General features: G+C 48.5%; 1 protein-coding gene across 2 annotated transcripts in view; it reads right to left on the bottom strand.

The window, feature by feature from the left end:
- Nucleotides 1–15,720, bottom strand: part of STK24 (serine/threonine kinase 24) — a 113,707-nt gene that overhangs the window by 29,440 nt on the left and 68,547 nt on the right. For both annotated transcript variants that reach the window (XM_026493508.4, XM_026493507.4), the window contains exon 3: nt 1,784–1,840. In XM_026493508.4, coding sequence (XP_026349293.1) covers nt 1,784–1,840 — 57 coding nt within the window. The remainder of the gene's footprint in view (nt 1–1,783; nt 1,841–15,720) is intronic.

Below are 15,720 nucleotides of genomic sequence, written 5' to 3'. Positions count from 1 at the left end.
AGCATTTCCCAAAACGGTCAAAAATGAAAAGCTCTTTGTGTCATGTGTATATTCATGGAAAAGATGCAAAGCAAGTCACGGAATTTTTCCGGCGGCTCTGTTGCTCTTCTCATTTTAATATAATTGTTGATATCGTATTACATTTTTTCTTGAAATTTCCTCTTGAAGACTACTTTGACTAACTGCTTTAAAATGGGGTATGTAGGGGCGCCTGGGTGGCTCAGTCGTTGAGCGTCTGCCTTCGGCTCAGGGCATGATCCCGGCGTTATGGGGTCGAGCCCCACATCAGGCTCCTCCTCTGGAAGCCTGCTTCTTCCTCTCCTACTCCCCCTACTTGTGTTCCCTCTCTCTCTGGCTGTCTCTGTCAAATAAATAAATAAAATCTTTAAAAATAATAATAATAAAATAAAATAAGGTATGTAATATTTTTAGAGATAAAGTTTTAGAGGTTTACCTTCCCCTCCTCAAAAACTACTAACTGCTGCTCCCACTGTGAGAAAGAAATCTCCTTTTAACCAAAGGGCCCTTCTCCCCTTAGTGGATAAAATCTGTGTAAGATACAACCACTAAAACACACGGACTTCTTCCAGCCACCGCTTTGAGAGCAGCGAAAACTGCAGGCCCATCATCCTGACAACTGTCCACCAGGCAGGCCCTACCTTCTAACATGAAAGTGACGGCGAGGCCTGTCCTAGAAACCACCGCTCACCCCAGGACAGGAGCTGAGTGCACCGATTTCACTGCATAACCACCGTGGGGACAAGATGTCAGGTGCTAAACAACCGTGTGGGCTTTTTAAAATTTGTTCTGCACATACGGAGTTTCTAGAACAACTTAAGCAATGCTTATGATTCACTGGTTATTTGTAAGCATCTGGCCAGAAGCCGACATGCGGCCGTGTTTTACCAAGAGCAGCGACTGCGGCTCTGAGGTCAGCCCCTCGCTGGCTTCCACTAGCTCGCACGTGGGCTGGCGCGGCAGGTGCAGGCCAGCTAGGAGACGCGACCGCGGGGCTGGGGCCGGTGCTGCCACGGCCTCTGCGCGTGCATCTGAGAAACAGAAGGGCACCCGCCCGCCTGGCCCGACCATGGCTCCGATGTGTGACCCCGTTCTGCAATCATCACACGCTGCCTGCCTGCTTTACTCCTGAAATCAAGTAAGTTTTAAAAGTCCTGCTTCTAATTAGTTATAAATGAAAATGTTACACGCCTATTTCAGAAACTAAGCTACTAGCTGAAATATGAAACTATAATGGGATCTCAGCTCCACAAAAGTTAAAACCAGTTTTGGGAGAGAAGCTAACAAAGTGTTCTTAAGGAGGATAACGACAGGCAGAATCCTTCCTGGCTTCTATGAACGAATTCACTGGCTTCCCAGGACACAGCAAAACTGGTTTCAAAAGTACAACCCTCCTGGGTGGCTCAGTGGGTCGAGCTTCCAACTCTTGGTTTTGGCTCAGGTGTGATCTCAGGGTCATGAGGTCCAGCCCCACATCCGGCTCCATGCTCAGCAGGGAGTCCGCTGGAGATGCTCTCCCTGTGCCCCTCTCCCCACTCATGCACACTTTCTCTCTCAAATAAGTCTTCAAAAAAAAAAAAAAAAGGAAAACTGTAATTTTCAATAATATTATTAGAAACCGGTATTACAGGGAATAGTTTGGTCCCTTTTCACACAACTGAAGAGGGAAACAGAAGTGGATAAAAACAGAATTACCTTTACAACCAAGATTTACTGAGAAGAACTCTGATGCGTATTTAGGCGCGGGGGACGGGGGGATACTTACCAGATCTAGTGCGGAGCCTCCACCGAGGTATTCCATTATTATCCACAATTTAGTGTCCTACAGAAACAAAAAGAGGAAAATTATTTTTAAAAAACAAAACCAGAAAAAAATTTAAATAATCTCGGGTTGTTTTTTTTTTTCCGCTGTTATTTTGAAACTGGACATTTTCACAAACACATAACAGCAAGGAAAGTGTGTGCAAGTGAGTCCCGAGCAGGAAAAGGCCTCACGACATTGCCGGGCTTCCGCGGTTTGGGCCGGCCTGCGTCAGACGCCTGCAGACAGCATGTTCCGGACCTGCTGAACCCGAATCTCAGGGGGCTTCCCCTTTCAAACAACCTCAGTCGCTGATCCTCAGCTACAGCTGGGTTTGGGAACCAGTCCCCAAAGCCCATCACAGGGCCAGCAGCAGTCACACGTGTTCCTCCCCTCCCCCTAGGTGTCAGCCAGGAGGCGCCCAGGGCACATAGCCGTGGGGACCGGTCGGCACTCCCTCCCAGCTGAGGGAAGGTCACACTCCCAAGGGGGGGGACAGCAGTGCAGCCTTTCCCCCACCCCCTTGTTTCGTAGAAAGGCAGCGAATTTCCAACAGCCCAAAAGCTACCATAGTTTTCAGGGAGCTTTCCAGAAAAGCAGGCCCCAGCCCAAGTCTTAAGTTTGTGTCCTCACCAGTGTCCACTCTGTGTCTTTTCGTCTCTCCTGAAGCCACTCAGGCCCATGACTTCCAGTGTTCTTTTTTTAAATACAAATCCCAAAGCGATACTCCCCTGAAAACCAAGAAGCGAGCAAGCAAACCTCTGCACTGTGCTCAGAGAGGGAGCCCCCGTCTGGTCCGCAGGTGCACGGGCCTGCTTACAGAAGTGGGCTTTGCTACTAACTCAATCCTTTTGGTAGCTGTAACATGCACCGAAAGAGTTCTCTGGCCCCTTCAGGGTGGAAGCGAGCCCTCCCGCTCTAGCGTATCCCCTAGGGAGGCCCCTCCACACTCTGGCCTCCAACTTTGACTGCCTGCTCTTCTGGAACTGTTTCTCTGGCCTTCTTGCCCTAGCAGAAGTCGGGAAAACCGTCACCTGCTTCCCTCCCACACACCCTGTGCAAACTTTTACTTTAGCAACTATTGGTCTGATTTTCATTTTAGATTCACTTGTCTGTTTCCACCAACAGCAAACTAAGTGCCGGGGGACAGTGCCTGGCAAGGTCGGGCTCAGTACGTGTTAATACGGTGTGCTGTAGTCCGGGAAGGGTAAAAACCGTGTTGACCATGTATTCGCTTCAGAGAGGCAATGATACACGCACATTTGTAAAAAAAATTCCTTGTAAAATTTCAAATAACTTCTGACATCTGGAGTTGTATCTATGATATTCTGAACAGTTCAAGTTTTACCGCAGATAGAAATAGAACACTTTCTCAAGCTCTAAATGCCCTTGACGTCTAGTACAACAAAGACAATTTCAGCAGAGACTGGACAGGGCACAGAAGCCTGAGATGATGTGTTTGGGGCCCACCTTCTACATATAAACGTTTCACCCCCTCAATAACCACCTGGCCATGGACACCTGCTCTAACAGGCATAATCACCCCCTGGTTCTGACTTGAAGAGAACTTCCCACCAGAAAGACTATTCTCTGACCTTTCTTCCATTTAGCAAATGAGCCCAATGCCAGGTAGACCTCCAGAGCCCCGGCTCCTGGAGAAATGTCTGTGTGGCTCCTTCTAGGCATTCCAGAAGCATCTTGTCTTTATTCCAGGGAACGACCAATACCATTTTGGATATCACGGGAAATCTAAATTCTTTTTCCATAAAAAATTTGGACTTAGATGTCTATTCCCGTTCCCTTATTCATGGTGCCGTCTGACCCAGCTCCCATCCCTCCGACTTCATGGGCATGAAGGCGGACTCGGTGGGTCATCGCCTTCACGTCACTCCCATCTGCAGCCAGCGGTGACCAGGACTCCGAGAGAGGCCTGGGCAGACGGCGATTCGGGGGTCACCGCACTGCTTCCCACAACAATAGGACACAAGTGGCCACACGTCCTCCGCCAGCCTGCGGTCCAAAGCACCGTACTCCTCTCCTAAACCCTTGCCAGGTTAGCCCAGCAGGTAACTACCTACCAAGGAGACAAAAAAATGACCCTTTCAACAAGCTACTTTTCTCCTTTCAGGGAGCCACACCAGGTGATAAAGTGAGCCATTTTCCCATGTTGTCCTAATACCTCCGGGGCATTTAAGCATTGAACTAAGGGCTCCCCAGCTGAAAGGATAAAACCCCACCCTTTCCTTACAAAGGCTTCACCTCTTTGGGGAAGAGGGAGTGAAAAACCAGCCCAGCCTCCGCTTCCCCCCCACCCCATGTAGTGTTCCGTGCTTCATTGTTTGCGTGTAACACCCAGTGCTCCATGCAATACGTGCCCCCCCCTTACTACCCATCACCTGCCTATCCCAATCCCCCACCCCCATCCCCTCTGAAGCCCTCAGTTTGCTTCCCAGAGTCCACAGTCTCTCATGGTTCATTCCCCCTTCTGTTCACCCCCCTTCATTCTTCCCTTCCTTCTCCTATCTTCCTAGTTCTTATGTTCCATAAATGAGTGAAACCATATGATAACTGTCTTTCTCTGCTTGACTTATTTCACTTAGCATAATCTCCTCCAGTCCCATCCATGTTGCTGCAAATGTTGGGCAATCGTTCTTTCTGATGGCTGAGTAATATTCCATTGTATATATGGACCACAACTTCTTAATCCAGTCATCTGTTGAAGGGCATCTCGGCTCCTTCCACAATTTAGCTATTGGGGACAATGCTGCTATGAACATTGGGGTGCATATGGCCCTTCTCTTCACTACATCTGTATCTTTGGGGTAAATACCCAGGAGTGCAATTGCTGGGTCATAGGGTACCTCTATTTTTAACTTTTTGAGGAACCACCACACTGTTTTCCAAAGTGGCTATACCAACTTGCATTCCCACCAACAGTGTAAGAGGGTTCCCCTTTCTCCACAACCTCTCCAACATTTGTTGTTTCTTGCTTTGTCAATTTTTGCCATTTTAACTGGTGTAAGGTGGTACCTCAATGTGGTTTTGATTTGAATTTCCCTGATGGCTAATGATTTTGAACATTTTTTCATGTGTCTGTTAACCATTTGTATGTCTTCATTGGAAAAGTGTCTGTTCATATCTTCTGCCCATTTTTTGATTTGATTATTTGTTTCCCATGTATTGGGTTTGAGAAGTTCTTTGTAGATCCTGGATACTAATCTTTTATCTGTAGTGTCATTTGCAAATATCTTCTCCCATTCCGTGGGCTGCCTCTTAGTTTTTCTGACTGTTCCTTGGCTGTGTAGAAGCTTTTTATCTTGATGAAGTCCCACAAGTTCATTTTATCTTTTGTTTCTCTTGCCTTTGGAGATGTGTCATGAAAAAGGTTGCTGTGGCCGATGTCGTATATTCTCCTCTAGGATTTTGATGGATTCCTGTCTCACATCGAGGTCTTTCAACCATTTGGAGTTTATCTTTGTGTATGGTGTGAGCGAGTGGTCAAGTTTCATTCTTTTGCATGTAGCTGTCCAATTTTCCCAGCACCATTTATTGAAGAGACTGCTTTTCCACTGGATGTTTTTCCTGCTTTGTCAAAGATGAGCTGCCCACAGAGCCGAGGGTCCATTCCTGGAGTCTCTATTCTGTTCCATTGGTCTATGTGCCTGCCTCCACTTTTATCCAGCTCCTTCCTGGTAGCAGACCTGCTGGGGTCTGAAGGCCGTCCCACCAGATCCGAGGACACAGAAAAACAGCGTTAGGTCATGCCTTTCAAATACCGTGGCTAGGGCACTATAATGTGCTTCCCCCCACCCCCTTGCCCAGTTCCACTGGCACCACTAATCGGGAAAAGGTTCTACTGGTTACACCCTGTCGGCTGACCTGGCTTTTCCAGCTCACTGGGTGTGCCGCTCGCTCCAGCCATGGAGAGGCGGCCTGGGAAGTGAGGTCAGTGACCCCCCTGCCCCACGCTCTCTGCGCGCAGTCCCCACTCACTCCGGGCCGAGGGGCCACAGAGCAGCTCGCCCAGGGGCCAGCACCAGGAGGCAGCAATAAGCAGGGTGAGCGCCTGCCTTTTCTGCAGGGGCTCACCTTCTGGACCCCAAGACAGACCTCCGACAACTGTTCCACGAACTCTGTCACGCGTAGGTGCCAGGAGAGGGTACAGCAGGGACCCGCTGGCTCTCAGAGTTAGAACCAAGTCTCTTTTAAGATGAGCCCAAATGAGGATATGGCACTGGGGTTGTGGGGGAAGCAGAGGGAGGGGACAGAGGAGACAAGTGCAGGTCAGCCAACAGAAGTGAAGCGGTAAGGCAGGGAAGAGGGGGACACCAAGGATCTGATGGAGGGGAGGGCGCCCCGGTGCAGTGACCCCAAGTGCGGCCGATTCTGTAGCCTGTGCTAAACGTTTCAGACTCCCCCCCTACAAGTCACTGAAGGGCAGCAGAGCAGACGCCCACTTTGGGGTAAGCCCTGGATGCGGGTAGGGGAGGAGCCAGAGGGTAGTTACAGGCTCCTGCAGAGGCCCAGGGAGGAGAGGGAGAGGGGGCGTGGCTATGGTGTCACCGGAGAGGCTGGGGAGGCAGAAGTGATGGGCCTAGGGGTACACAGGGAGGTCAGGGTCACTGCCAGACTTGGCCTCACTCAGATGAACATGGCCATCTATTGACAGGGAGCCCCAGGGGAAGGAGGTAGAGGGGGGATGACAAGCTGGGACAGGTGGACAAAGGTGTCCACAGGTCATTCATGGAACAAGCGTGAATCTCCTTTCTCTTTAAAAACAAAATGAAACAAAATACACACCGGTTTTAAAATAACTGACGGCTCGCACTAAGTTGTACTAAATAACAGCTCACTCGCAGGTGCCCACCCGTCCCTGCTCTCATCCCCACCATCCCCACCTGTGCCCCCGGGACATACCGAGCTCCTAAGCCCCCTGCTCCCGCACAGCTGCTCCCCCTGCCACAAGATGTCCTGGCCACCCTTCCCCGTGCCAGTGACGGCCCACAGGGCAGCTCCCCTGAGGACAAGCATCCCGGGCATCCCCCTCCCTGCTCGGTCCACCAGGACCAAACATCTGTCCCCACTCTTCCTCTTGCCTCAGAGAAAGAGGTCTGTCTCATCCTCTCCAAGAACAATCTGCCAACGGTGTTCTCTGTTCACCCCACCCCCTCCCACCAGTGACCCCCAGTCCCACCACTGACACCATCACTCCATGTGCCACCTTCCCTTGGACACGCATTCTCCTCCGCAGCCCCAATCCTCTGTACTCAATCATTCTCTCCCTTTCTATAGGCTGGCTCTCCCCCCACGGTACCAATGAGTCCTAAAACCTCTGGGTTCTGCTTTGCTCCTCCTTCTCCTGGCTAGAATTCCCGAACTATAACCCCCAGCTGCCGGTTTCTCTTCCCCACCAAAAGGCAAGGGTGCTAAGAATAAACAGCCTACCTCCCAATGTGGATGAGGACAGAGCTGCTGTGGCTATTACGAAAACCAGGGAGAGCGCGAAGGGACAGCTCCTGGGACCTGGAGAAGCGTCCGTTGCAGACACATAACCTGGGCCCCATCAGGGGCACACCCGTGGATGCCATCCCACCTCCCGGGCAGGACGGACGTGCAACATGAGACAGAAAAGGTCTCTTAAACTGGCTGTGAGTCAGGATTCCAAGTAAGTTCTACCCCCACCGATCCTAAAACAACTGTTCACGAGGGAGTAAACGGAGGATCTGAGGAGCGCGTAGGACGGGCTCTGGGGGTGGTAGGCAGAGCACGGTCTCCGCTGTGTCAGGCTTCCTCATCCTTCTAGGCACTGCTGACATGTGAGGCCGGGGAGCCTCCGGCGGGGGGGGCTGCCCTGTGCACTGGGGGCTGTTGAGCAGCACCCCTGGCCCCTCTCCCCACTAGATGTCAGTTAACACACCCCAGTCCTGATCACCAACAATGGCTCCAGACATCACCGGCGTCTTCTGGGGACCAGAACAGCCCCCACCGAAAACCCCTGCACTACATGACCAACCATGGGTAAGCTTCAAGGGTCGCTGGACCACCAGTGCCGAGCGCTCACGCTCTCGTCCTCAGCAGAGCCACTGCACACCCCGGACCCTCCAGCTAGAGCGCTGTCACTTACTCACCGCAGGACAGCTAAGCTTCGAATTCCTCACCCACACAAAGATGGTAGTAACCTGTTTCTAAACCTCCTAGTTCAACTGACAATATAATGAGATCATGAACGTGGAAGTGTTTTGCAAAGTTCAAGGTACCAAACACACACCAAGTGCTATTAGCTTTATCAACATCATCACCCATAAATGCTTTAAAATAACCTAGAAAAACAAAAGAGCCCAATTAACAAGGCTAAATAGTATTTCCCTGCATGGGAGCGCCTGAGCCACATAAAGTCTGGAACAATGATTCATACACATTCCACACTAGAATTAAAAAAAATTAATTATTGCCCTACAAGCCCTGAGGCAAGAATGTCTGACAAAGATGGTCTGGCTCAAGGGACACACTTGACCTGTCCTCGGTGACCAAGTGACCAAGCACTGTCACTGCCCAGACGTGGGGCACCCTGAGGAAAATAAATCAGAAGTTCTTAAAACGAGAATGATTTTAATCAGAATAATTTCCTATTTTTTTAAAAAAAGATTTGATTTATTTGACAGAGAGAGAGAGACACAGCCAGCGAGAGAGGGAACACAGCAGGGGGAGTGGGAGAGGAAGAAGCAGGATCCCAGCGGAGAAGCCTGATGTGGGGCTCGATCCCAGAACGCTGGGATCACGCCCTGAGCCGAAGGCAAATGCTTAACAACTGCGCTTCCCAGGCGCCCCTGAATAATTTCCTTTTTAAAATATCCCCTCAAAAGAGGTGAATTATAAGCGACCTTGTGATAAAATTCGTAAGTGAAAGAAAATGGTCCCTTACTTAATAAATTCATAATTCACAATTCAAAAGGTACCAAAATGTATACACTGAGAACTTTCCCTCTCACCCTGGCCCTGGGCTATCCAGTCTCCACCCCCAAATTACTAACACACCTGGTGCAACCTCAGAGAAAATATTCTACACAAATACCCATAAGCTCTTTCTTCCCTTTCATGCAGATGGTAACATTCTATGCACTGCTACCTTGCTTCTACTTAGAACATTCTGTATTTGTCCACAAAGAAATGCCTCCTTTTTTTTTTTTATTTTAAACCATAACTAACCCATGCCATATTGACAACACTGAGTTGTTCCCAGTCTTTTGCTATTATGAGCCAGGTGTCAAGGAAGAACCTTACGTTCTCATTTTGGAGAGTTCCTGGAAACTGAACTTCTAGGTCAAAGGAATCCACTTGAATTTTAACAAATAATGACAAATGACTCTTCAAAGAATGCATCTTACCTCCAGTACCGTCTGAGTGCTAATTTCCCCTTTCCTTCGCCAACACAGTGTAACAAAACTTTTTTTTTTGTCATTGTCATAAACTGAATTTCTTCCCCTGCCCAAGTTCATATGCTAAAGTCCTAACCCCCAGTACCTCAAAATTCTTCTGTACAGCCGACCTTGACCACCATAGGGATTAGAGATGCTGATACCCCCCCCAATCCCCACAGTCACAGATCCACATATAACTTGCGACTCCTCAAAAACGTAACTACTAATCGCCTGCTGCTGACCGGAAGCCTTACCGATCAGTAACATAAACAGCACATTTTGTGTGTTACGTGTATTATACACGGCGTTCTTACAACATCTGGAGAAAAGGTTATTCAGGAAAAAAAAACATGGACAGAACTGTAAAAACTTTGCACCTGTAAGTGGACCTGTGCAGTTCAAAGGGTCAACTCCACTCAGAGACCGGGTCTTTAAAGAGGCAGTTAAGTTAATAATCAAGTCATTGGGGGGGGGAGGACCCTGATCCAATGTGGCTGGCGTCCCTCTAGGAGACGAGGACACAGGCACACACAGTGTGAAGACGGAGAAGTCGGGCGTCTACCGGCCAGGAGAGGGGCCTCACAGGGGACCAGCCCCGCCGACGCCTCGCCCTCGGACCTCCAGCTCCAGGACTGTGAGGAAACAAATGCGTGCTGTTTCAGGCACCCAGACGGCGGCACTTCGTGACGGTGGCCCTCGGCCACGGAAGACAGACCTGCAGTGGCAAAACTAAACTGTCTCTCAGGGCGTTTCCTTCCCTGATCGTAGGCAGAACCCCTTCATATACTGAAGAGCAGGGATTCCTTTCCTCGCTGTGAACCTCGATCCGTTTACACCCTCTACTGGCTTACCGGCCTTTTTCCGAGGTGGTCACTTTTAACATACTAGGGAAAATGGCCTCCTATCCGATGAGCCACAAACACAGCACTTTCCACATCTGGCTTTTGATTTTGCTTTGGTCACTTCTGCCTGAGGAAATTAATTTGATGTGAACGCATCAACAACATTCCCACAGACAGGCAAACTTGCCCTGAATGGTTTGGAACCACTTCCTAAGAGCCGGGGATCGGTGCGCGAGCTGGGCCCCACACTCAGCACGCCCCACATTAACAAGCCCCAGGGGCTTCACGGACATCCAGAGAAAGGTTACAACGAGGCAAATGAGACCGGGCGGGTTCCACACAGCTAACAAAGAACGAGACTTTTACAGCAGGAATTCTCAAATGAAGCAAGTTCTGCTCTCCATCTGCACGGCCTTCAGAGGCCTCCAGATCCATGACCGTAACAAAGGCCAAGCCCAAGAACTATCAACCACACAGGAGGTTTTATTAAAACAATGCCGGGTCACAGCCTTAAGAATATGGGTTTGTTTTTTGTTTTTGTGTGTGTGTGTGTGTGTGTGTGTGTGTGTGTGTGTGTGTGTTCGGGGGTTGGGGGGGGGAGGTGCCTGGGTGGCTCAGTCAGCATCCAACTCCTGACTTTGGCTCCGTTCGGTCCTGGGATGGAGCCCTGTGTTGGGCTCCGCACTCAGTGGGGAGTCGGCTTGAGGATTCTCTCTCCCTCTGCCCTGCCCCCTGTGCATGTGCATGTGTGTGCACGCACGCACTCTCTCAAATAAATAAATCTTTAAAAAAAAAAAAAAAGAAGCAAAAGAAGAGAGGAGAAGAATCCGGGCTTCCCTCTTCCAGGCCCTAAGAGGAGGACAAAAGCACTCCATTGCAAGGAAATTCTTCTGGAAGCAAGTATGAAGTAAGAGAAAGGCCACTGTAGACAGAAATCAACTAAAAATAAGGTTGTGCCGGAAACAGCACAAATAAATAAATAAATAAATAAATCAACTATCAGACCAAATCCTTACATCAAAGGAAAAAAATCAAAATCTTCACTACAAATCAGCCAAAAATGATGTTGGAAACACTACATACAGGCATCCCTCATTTTTTGTACTTCACAGATACTGTGATCTTACCAACTGAAGGTCTGCGGCAACTCTGTGTTGAGCGAGTCTACTGCCGCCATTTTACCAACAGCACTGGCTCCTCCATGTCTGTGCGTCACATTTTGGTAATCCTCACATTTCAAACTTTCTCATTAGTACTGTATACGGGGATCTGTGACCAGTGACATCTGATGTTACTAATGTCATTGTTTTGGGGCTTCGCCCATGGAGGAGGGGGTGCGTAACAAGTGAATGTGGTTGTTCCGGCAGCTCCACCAACTCGCCATTCCCCCGTCTCCTCTGGCCTCCCTATTCTCTGAGACACAACGATACTGACATTAGGCCAGTGAATAACCCTACGACAGCCTCGTGTAAGTGAATGAAAGAGTCGCACGTCTCTCACTTTTAATCAAAAGCAAGAAATGAGTAAGCTTAGTGAAAAGGGCATGTCAAAAGCCAAGACAAGCTTAAAGCTAGGTCTCTTGTGCCAGTTAGCCAAGTTGTGAATGCAAAAGGAACCTTCTTGAAGGATATTAAATGTGTTACTCCAGTGAATACACAAAAGATAAGAAAGGAAAACAGCCTTAGTGCAGATTAGCGGTATGGAGAAAGTCTGAGCAGTCTGGATAGAAGATCACACGAGAGGGGCGCCTGGGTAGCGCTGTCATTAAGCGTCTGCCTTCGGCTCAGGACGTGATCTCGGCGTTCGGGATCGAGTCCCACATCAGGCTCCTCCACTAGAAGTCTGCTTCTTCCTCTCCCTTTCCCCCTGCTGTGTTCCCTCTCTCGCTGGCTGTCTCTCTGTCAAATAAATAAATAAAATCTTTAAAAAAAAAAAAAAAAAAAAAGATCATACAAGAAACATCTCTACAAACCAAAACCTCATCCAGAGCAAGGCCCTAACCCTCTTCAATTCTACAAAAGCTGAGAGAGGCCAGGTAGCTGCAGAAGAAAAGCCTGAAGCTAGCAGAGAGGCAGGCTCAGGAGGCTTAGGGAAAGCAGCCGTCTCCGTAAATGAAAGCACAGCGTGAGGCAGCAAGTGCTGATGCAGAAGCCGCGGCGAGTCCCCCCAAAGTTCTGCTGAGATCATGAATGACGGCGGCTGCACCGAACAACAGCTTTCCAGAAAGCTTGGCTGAAACTGCTTTCCACTGGAAGGAGAAGCCACACTGGGCCCTTGTCGCTGGAGAGGAGAAGTCAGTGCTGGCTTCATAGCTTCAGAGGCCAGGCTGGGTCTCTTGTTAGGGGCCGATGCAGCTGGTGACTTGAGTGAAGCCCGTGCTCAGTGACTGTTCCGAAAATCCTAGGGCCCCAAGAATGTGCCAAATCTACTCAGCTGTCCTCTCTACATGAAACCAAGCCTCAATGACATAGCACACCTGTTTACAACATGGTTTACCTACTATTTTAAGCCCACTGTTGAGACATACTACTCACAACAAAGGATTCCTGTTAAAATAGGACTGCTCACTGATGATGCACCCAGTCACCCGAGCGCTCTGGTGGAGACGTGCAATGAGATTCAGTGTCTTCATGCCGTGTCAACAACACCCACTCTGCAGCCCATGGATCAAAGAGTCATTCTGACTTCCAAGTCTTATGATTTAATGCATTTCCTAAGGCTCTGGCTGCCACAGGTTGTGACTCCTCTGATGGATCTGGGCAAAGTCAACCGAAAACCTTCTGGAAAGGATTCACCGTTCTAGATGCCACTAAGAACTTTCATGATTCACGGGAAAAGGTCAAAATTATCAACACGAACAGCAGTTTGGAAAAAGTTGATCCCAACCCTCATGAATGACGTTGAGGGGTTCAAGGCTTCAGGGGAGGAAGTCACTGCAGATGTTGTGGAAAGAACAAGAGAACCAGAGGGAGTGAAGCCTGAAGATGGGACTGAATCGCGGCGATCTCATGATTTATGAGGAGCTGCTTTTCATGGATGAGCAAAGAACTGGTTTCCTGAGACGGGATCTACTCCCGGTGAAGATGCTGTGAAGACTGTTGAAATGACAGCAAAGAACTGAGGATGCGACATGCACTTAGCTGGTAAGGCGGCAGCAGGGTGTGAGAGGACGGACTCCAACTGGGCAAACTAGTATCAAACAGCACGGCATGCTACAGAGAAAGTGCTCATGAAAGGAGGAGTCAATCAATGCAGCAAACTTCAGTGCTGTCTCAAGAAACTGCCACAGCCACCACGACCTGCAGCGACCACGACCCTGAGCAGTCGGCAGCCATCCACGTGGAGGCCAGACCCTCCACCAGCAAAAGCGTTACAGCTTGCTGAGAGCCCAGAGGACGGCTGCCGTTTATCAGCAATAAAGTATTTCTTAAAGTCTGTACACTACTTTTTTAGACACAGTGCTATTGGTGCACACTTAGTAGACTACAGTATAAATGTAACTGTTTTTAAAGCATAACTTTTATATGCACTTGAAAACCAAAAAATTCATTCTGACTAGGTTTATTATGCAATATTAGCTTCACTGCAGTGGTCTGGAACCAACCCCGCAGGACCTCTGACGTCTGCCTGTGAACAAAAAGCTATATAATACAGCCAAAGATTTACTCAGAGGAAAACTCACAGCATTAATTTATTTTCATCACCAAGCCAAAAAAATAAAACTAAAAGAAATGTTAAATGTTTAACCCACAAGCCAGGAAGGAACGAAAAAGGAAACCTAAGAAAAGCAAAGCAAAAAATAAAGAGACATCCATAACGGAAAATACTAAAATGAGAAACATATCGTTTTTTTTTTTTAAAGATTTTATTTATTTATTTGACAGAGAGCCAGACAGCGAGAGAGGGAACACAGCAGGGGAGTGGGAGAGGAAGAAGTAGGCTCCCAGCAGAGGAGCCCGATGTGGGACTTGATCCTGGAATGCCGGGATCACGCCCTGAGCCGAAGGCAGACGCTTAACGACTGCACCACCCAGGAGCCCCACATATCGTTTTTTAAATGCCAAATAACTTCCAGTTACTGTAATCAAGAAAAAACAGGCAACACATTAATTTGTAAATATAGCAATAAAGAAAGAAAATTATAGACAATTTTCTAAATGCAAATAGAAAAGATCACAATACTTCATGAAGAGTAAATCTGAAAATCCGGAATGAAACATAATTTATTTTTAATATACGAATTAAGATTTACTCAAGAAAGAACAGGAACTATAGGCAGAAAAGGAGTGAGGGGAAGAAATGGATCAATTACTTTCCTCTACAAACATCTACTTAAGATAGACAGCAAGCAAGAAGGTCAAACGGTTTTGCCTTTGAGTAATTTCAAACCTTGGAAGAACAGAATGCATTCTAGCATTATCCTGAGGGACACGACTTTTCATGACATCACCACATAATCCCAACACCTGCAAGAGGCCGGGTCGGGGAAGAGCAGTGGGTCCCACTGAAGGATGGAGCACAGCAGGGAGGGGAGAGCGCCAGGGACGCAGTGCAGCCTGGGAGAGGAGCTGTCAGCTGATGAGTGGCACCGGCCCCAAAAGCTACTTCTAAAGAAAAAAAGGTACAGTTGGAAATAAATGAATGTTAGGTGTGAGTCTCCTTACATGGAAAACTTTCATTTTACACGCTAAACCACCTGCCCTACCCCTACCAACTCTCGCCTGCCCACCCGCCTGCCCGCCCCAACTACAGAGCTCTCGGGGTCCTGAGCTCTCCTCGGTATCTGCAGTAATTCCACTGTGCTCAGACGATGCCTCCTAGTGGGGAGACCAAGGCTGCTGAACCTCAGGCCACCTCCCACCCCTCTGACCACCAGGGGCTGACTTGGCTGTGATGTGGTGTTGGGTCAGGGCATGCAGTGAAGGAGGGGAGAGCGCGCACACACACAGGTGTGTTTTAGTAGGTAAGTCTCCCCAGAGTGGCTCTGAGATGGTCCTCTCTCTACCATCAACACGAAGTTGACATAACTCAATACCAAATCCGTTCATGGGAAGTTTCTGTGCTAAATGCTTACAAATAATAAGCTAAATAAAACCACTCTGCTGACACACAAGGACACAAAGTAATCAGGGAAATACATGCTCAAATATTCTAAATCAGAGAAAAGAAGTGCGGTAAGTGCGGGAATAAAGAGCAACGTGAGGAAAGTACCCCGGGAGGTAAAAGAGAAGGACCTTTCCTCCCTCGCATCCATCCTAGTAAGACAGCAAACACCACAGTCAAGAACCACGAGCTGCTAGGTGAACGAGCTCTACGCCCTCATCTTGCTATGAATGGATTCCTTCTGCAAAGGAAGCATTTCTAGTGGTGACAAGCTCATTCCTCTGCTCAGTGAAACCCGTAGTGGTCATTACACAACATCTGTCAGAAACACTCATCTCAAAAACCATAAAATCAACAGAAATGATGAACATTACTGAAGACGGTACGAATTCTTTGAGAAAGACTCAACTCAAAGAGACAAGACCAAGTCAGAAGGTGAGTGAAGCTGACAAAGACTAAAAACTGTGTGGCTTGCAAATTTTTAAAGAAGTGCCTTTAGTGTTATAAGGCAATTTATGGAATTGGTGGATTCACAAAA

This window comes from Ursus arctos, unplaced genomic scaffold (assembly GCF_023065955.2).
Source record: "Ursus arctos isolate Adak ecotype North America unplaced genomic scaffold, UrsArc2.0 scaffold_10, whole genome shotgun sequence".
Lineage (NCBI taxonomy): Eukaryota > Metazoa > Chordata > Mammalia > Carnivora > Ursidae > Ursus > Ursus arctos.
Note: the sequence above shows the minus strand (reverse complement) of the source record. Positions and strands in the feature narration are given on the sequence as shown.